The 6,000-nt window shown below is 47.2% G+C and overlaps 1 protein-coding gene across 11 annotated transcripts in view; it reads left to right on the top strand.

Moving 5' to 3' along the window:
• The first annotated feature begins 979 nt into the window (after positions 1 to 979).
• Positions 980 to 6,000, top strand: part of rapgef1b (Rap guanine nucleotide exchange factor (GEF) 1b) — a 44,984-nt gene continuing 39,963 nt past the window's right edge. For 10 of the 11 annotated variants that reach the window (XM_086053029.1, XM_086053024.1, XM_086053023.1 and 7 more), the window contains exon 1: positions 1,067 to 1,559. In XM_086053029.1, the coding sequence (XP_085909155.1) occupies positions 1,532 to 1,559 (28 nt within the window). In that variant the 5' untranslated portion in view covers positions 1,067 to 1,531. Of the gene's footprint in view, positions 1,560 to 6,000 lie in introns of all 11 variants that reach the window. The other variant, XM_086053021.1, reaches the window with a different exon arrangement.

The raw sequence follows: 6,000 nt of genomic DNA, 5'->3' as shown, positions 1-6,000 counted from the left end.
TAAAACATACGTGGATTTTTTGCTATTTGTAGGCCGGCCCGGTCCCTATCGCCACTCCACTGTACTCTGAAGCCACGACACGAGTGAGTGAACAAGGACAAAAACATCAGTTTGTCCCCAAATCAGACTGTGGGGGAAATCCAAGAAAGCAAGCGAGCGTAAAGAGCGCAGCTCGCTCCTGCCCGGACAAGTCTGCTCAGGAGTCCATTGTCTTGCCTGTATGCTACTTTATCGTAGCCTCGGGGAAGGTATTCCGCTTTGCACGGGTGCGGCCTCCTGCGGTGTGCGAGGCGGAGCAAAGGCGGCAGGCGGCGTATTGATCAAATATGGGCCAAATAGCAACTGGGCTGATTGCTAAACACGTGACGTATGTGCGTGCGTGTCAGCACTTGAACTCACGCAGCAGCTTTCACGAGCTGACCTAGATCACTTCAAGCAATAACAAGAGTCGAGTCAATAATTCATAAAAGAGGAAGAAAGAAAAAAACAAGACGGATAACACTCGGGACACCTCCGGCGGCCTTTTACCCAACAGCTGTTTTGACGGGAAACTCATGAATATTTTCTTATGTTCGTTGCAACTGCATGCACTCAATGGTCAACAGCACTGCAAGTGGGGATACTTTACACACTGCACGTACGGAAAGTATGTGTTGTACTGTACAATGCATCCCGATGTGCCCGCCCACTATCGAGCAAGGGGGCTTCACTCCCAAAACGCCTCCCCCCAACAACGCACCTGGCTGGATGTTTCAACACGCACACTTTTCCCAGTGAAAGTAGAAAAAAAAAAAGGGTTTTCAACATCCACATTTTTCCAGTGAAATGTTTCAACGACCACATTTGTTTCTGGTGAAATGTTGAAACACCCACATTTTTCAGTTTTTCGTTTGCCAGTGAGAGGCGTCAATAGTATCCACACTTTTTGTTGCACCTGCAGGAGAATGTGAGTGTTTCAACATTGGGCGGCCACACTTTTCGCGGCCACACTTTTCTGGGTAAACGTTTTTAAAACGTGTTGTGGTTTTTGTTTGTTTGTTTCAACACCCCCACTTTTCCCTGAAAGGCTTGGGCCCGGCCACCGGCGCTCCACACACGCCCATTCCCTTGTTGACAGATTGCAATTCCTCATTCCTGCCACGGCGGGTCACTGGCACGTCTGCTGGGCTCTCGCTCGGTACTCGCTGGCTTGCTGGCTGTGTTTCCCACTAGCGAGTTCACGGGCTCCGCCACCAGACATCAAGGCGTGCGCGTGCAGTGTGGATGGACCCAGCGGAAGCTCACCCAGCGACGGACCGACGTGAACAAGGAGCAGCGGCCTCTTTTCTCCCCCCCTCCCTCTCGCCTGGACCCGCACCATGTGTGTGGAAGACGGATACATCATTTTGAGCCCACCGGAACCGTCGGACGGACACTACGGTGTGCGGAAAAGGAGGGAATAGTCGTCGTCGGTGGCGACGGCGACGAAGCAGCTGCGAAGCGCCAGCGTTTTTGTCGGAACCGCCGAGTGCGGGCCACCGTGAGGAAGAAAATGTCGGGAAAAATCGAGAGTAAGCAAGGTAAGACTCCGCTTTGTAACGGAACTCCGAGGCCGGGGACGCGGGCTATGCTACCGGGGTAACGTTTCATTGTGTACGCTTGTCCAATCGGGCCTCGTACGTTGTGGTTGTAGCTTAGCGCTTTAGCTTTTTTTTTTGGGGGGGGGGGGTGCGGGGGCGGGGCGGGGGTGCTACTTCACCGGCATCATCCTCTCCAGTAAACACACGGCGATAGTAGGAGATTTGGGTGCGTTTTCACAGGCGGACTTGATACTTTCACTTTCCGTCGTGGACTAAGCTAGCCGCCAGGGTCGCTTTCACCCGGCCAGCTGAGCCCGGAACGCGGGGGCGTCAGGCGGCGTTTGTTACGGGAGCTAGCCGCACGGCTAACGGGTTAGCCTTGAGATCGGCTTGCTGCTTCGGGTCGTTGACGTGTATGCTCCCAAACTCTACCACGCCACCGCACTTTTGCTCATTCGTCTAAGTCTCAAGAATGGTCAAAGTTAAGTCAGGTTAGCGCAAGTCAAATCCTGTTCTAAGTCACGTCATCTTGTTTATGTGATCCTACTTGCAATATCTTGTCTCGAAAAAAGCCATAAGGTCAAGAATTGATATTTGAGTTAAATTCATCCAGCCCAGTGGTCACCAACACGGTTCTTGGGTTCACCAGGTTGCCTGTTCTAAATCTAGCTTCGGTGCGATTTTGTGGTTTCACAGGAATTTTGTAGAAAGGATCATTTGAAAATAGAAACACTTGCAGGGATGGAAATCGCTTGTTGCATATTTATGTTCATCACGGTATGGATGCTTTCTACTTTACTAGATTGTCACTTTTTATTTCAAACAAGCAGTACAGCAAAAGCCTAATGAAACATGTATTATCTTAAAAGCATATTTGCTCAAGTGAACATTTTTGGGAAAATAAAAACACAACAAATTCATCAAGCATGTAGGGTCCAGTTGCCTGGATTCAATCAATCTTTACAGATTACATGACCTGCATGATTGCCAATCTACACATATAAAGGACAAAGCAACATTTTTGATAGCACATTGGGATTTTTTTTTTATTGATATATTGGCAGTAATTTAAAAAATGATTCGGGCACTGGTGCTGTTTGGCTGGCAATATGCATAATCTCCACATAGATAACCCCAAAATACCTGTAAACGTGCCAGAATATAAATATCTTGTTTTTGTTTGTGTGTTTTTAAGAAACTTGACAGCAAGACGTCGTCTATTTGCAGAATAGCTCAGAAAGTCATTGTCTTTTTAAGACAGGAATGAGACATATCTATAGACAGACAACCCAAAACATGTCAGTTTTATTCATTTATTTCATTAATTAATTCTCAAATTTACTTAATTGTAACCCTATAGCCTAAATCATTTTGAATGTTATCTTAAAATGAACACTAATTAAGTCTGGCAAGTCATCATGCCTCAAGCCAGTCTTTAACTCCAAACCCAAATTGAGTCTCAAGTCTTTACATATTTGTTACGTCACAAGTCATTGAAACAGTGACCCGAGTCGACTCGTCTCCAAGTCATCGCGACTCGACTCCGAGTCGCAGTGTCGACTCAAGTCCAAGTCGCAGTGGCTAGAGTCGACTGGAGAGTCCCAAGTCGTAGTGACTCGAGTTGCTTCCTCTGCGTGTTGGTATAAAGTGCAATAATGTAAAGTACAAGGCAGAAAAACACACCGGGTGGTCCCGTTAGTTTGCTTTGGCTGACGAAACTTTACACCCATCAGCTACTTTTGCATCCCCGCTTCAACCAGCTGTCTTCTGACACACGCGCGCGCACACAAACACACACACACACACACGGCAAAATGATGCATAGTGGACGGGCACACACAAGGGAGGAGAGTGTCACATCCTAACCCCAAGGCGTCAAAATTTGCCATTGCCTCACAGACGGATGACTTGCATATCATAAAAAAAACCAAAAAGCCTCAAGAGTCAAGTCATCAGCACTTATTTGCTCCCCGGGCATCCGACCGTTGCCCCACCAGCATCTCCAAGGTGTTAGCAATCAGCTCTCACAGACGAGGATTAGGTCACTACTTCCCGCTGACAGGATGATTGAAGAAAGTCAAAATTTAGTTCCAACCAGTGTAGTTCCATCAAATGTTATTCATTTATTCCCAGCACTCTGTTCTTTTCATTTTGTAGTAGTTCTCTTGGCTGCACTGCTTCCGGTACATGCATGTGGATGCGTTTTGTCCAATCGCAATTCAGATTCTGCGTTGCCATGTCAATCTTATCCGCCCGGGACCTTCACAATCAGCATTGCTAGTTGACTTGAACCAGGAGTGCAACATTAGTTTTGCGTGTGGGCTGACAGTTGGTTAACTGCTATGGTGATCAGAAGCTTTTGTTTTGCATGCGAGTCAAGTTTTACGTGACATCCGTGGTGTTAGGCACACCAGCGTCGAGGTAGCGAAAAGTGTTTTTGGGGGTTCCGTTGTTGTGAAGCGCTGGCAAAAAAAATGCACCGTGCCAAACGGTTGCCGTAGCGCGCGGACCAAGAAGGCCAATCAATGCGGCGACGAACTAGCGGAACTTGACGGGAGATGTACAGCCCGTCGTCACGCATCAACATAGTTTCCCGTCACCGTGGTAACAGCGTCCCCATGTCACCCGTTTACCCTGTTTTGGACGATTGGCACATGATGTCCGTGAAGAGGGAGGAGGGAAGGATGGGAGTGTTCCTTTAGTGCCTGTTTTCACTCTCATGCTGTTAATAATTGTCATATAGCATCACTTGGAGGAAAAGAAGGTTCCCTTGCACAGTTCTTCAAATTAGACGCTGAGTGTGCTCGCGTCAAGCTGTTGCCCACTGCTGCAACAGGCAAGCCATTGAGTTGGGCGGCTCATTTTCCGATGTTAAATTGTTGCACGTTTTAAATGTGAATTTATGAAGGATTGTGTTTGAACAAACAGGACAGAATGCTGTGTTCTGTGATAATGAAGGACGGTAGAATCTCTTCTTTTACCAGATTAAAAAGTTTATAACCTTGTTCCGCTCTTTATTAATCAGCAGGAGAACAAGGGTTGATTTCTCCAAAAAAAACAAAAAAACAACAACTGTGGTTTCTGCCCCCAAAAAGGAGAAAACCAGTCAAGCAGAACGGCTTGGCTGGTTTAACACCTTCAAGTATGAAACACTGCAGGGGACACCCCAGGAATTGACTGCTTGTCTCTTGGAGTCAACACACTCAAACGAATCATTTGTGTGTGTGTGTTTTTTGTGCATCACTGACTTAATCTTATGTTACTGTCACAGTGTTGGAAAAAGTGATGCCCCCACCCCCCTACAGAGTTGGGCAGTGTGACACAACAGCTTTGGCATGTGAGCGTTGCGCGGAGTTCTGTTTTATAATTAGCCCCCGCGTCTCCTTGTGAGCAGTCAATGGAAGTCGACAGCCACATCCTATTTTTGGTCTCCCCCAACCTCTTCACCTATGTGGCACGCGTTTGTCGCTTCAAGCTCTGGAGTTTACTCAGAGATAGCGCAGATGCGTCAGTCTTTTCCCAACACACTGCACTGAACCCCCGTTTACTGCCGGGCTAAATCCGTGGTACAGATAGGCAAAATCTGTTTTTGTTTTCTTAGATTGAGCTTTCTCACGTGCTTTGAACACACTTAAACCTATGAAAACACACTTTCAAAAAGTATTCCTTGGCGTCTGTTTGCACTTTATCGCAAGTTGCACATTGCAGTGATTCTTCATTAACAAAAGCAGGATGGCTGCAGAACAAATCAGAAGCCCAGCGTGCTTGTTTCAAGCTGTTTGATTTGTCGGCACCTGTCGGCGGTTACTGTAAATATGAAAAATCAAACAAAATACAACGAAACATTGTAAATGTAAAACTCCTGTAAAGTGAATGTAGAAGTTCTAAATGACTAGAGATTAGTTGGGGCCGGTCTCTGCTTCTTTTCTTAGCTACGCCGCATCCCTTCTCTCGGGCCTCAGTGCTTCCTGGCATGTTGCGGCACAATGCGGTACTACACTGAAGGCATGCAGCTCTAAAGTATTTCAAAAATGCATCACAAAAATCTTTGAATGTCTGACGGTGAATGTTAGTAAGTAGTATTAAAAAAAAATCGGTGAGCGTGATCTGTGATGCGCTGCAATTTGGAAGCCTGGCGGCTGCAATGCAATTCACCCACTCGATGAAAGCCTTTTTTTTTTTTCAATGTTTTTTTTTTTTTTTTTTGCCCGCTTACATTTAGCTGCGCTGTAATTATTGTGATTTGTATGGGAAAGCAAGCAGAGGGAGACGGGGGAGGGTGGAGATCCCTCGGCAAGCGGTGGGAATCTCTCCACGCCAGAAGGAGAATCGTTCAGAGCAGCGGACGGGGCCGCGCGTCGGCCTCCGCTCGGACAGCGCTATCGATTAGCCACGCAAGGCTAACGGCGAGGCTTCCGCGACTACGCTCGGTTGGGCTGTT

Source organism: Filicampus tigris, chromosome 15 (assembly GCF_054856515.1).
Source record: "Filicampus tigris isolate MCC_2025a chromosome 15, RoL_Ftig_1.0, whole genome shotgun sequence".
In the NCBI taxonomy this organism is placed as follows: Eukaryota; Metazoa; Chordata; class Actinopteri; order Syngnathiformes; family Syngnathidae; genus Filicampus; species Filicampus tigris.
Note: the sequence above shows the minus strand (reverse complement) of the source record. Positions and strands in the feature narration are given on the sequence as shown.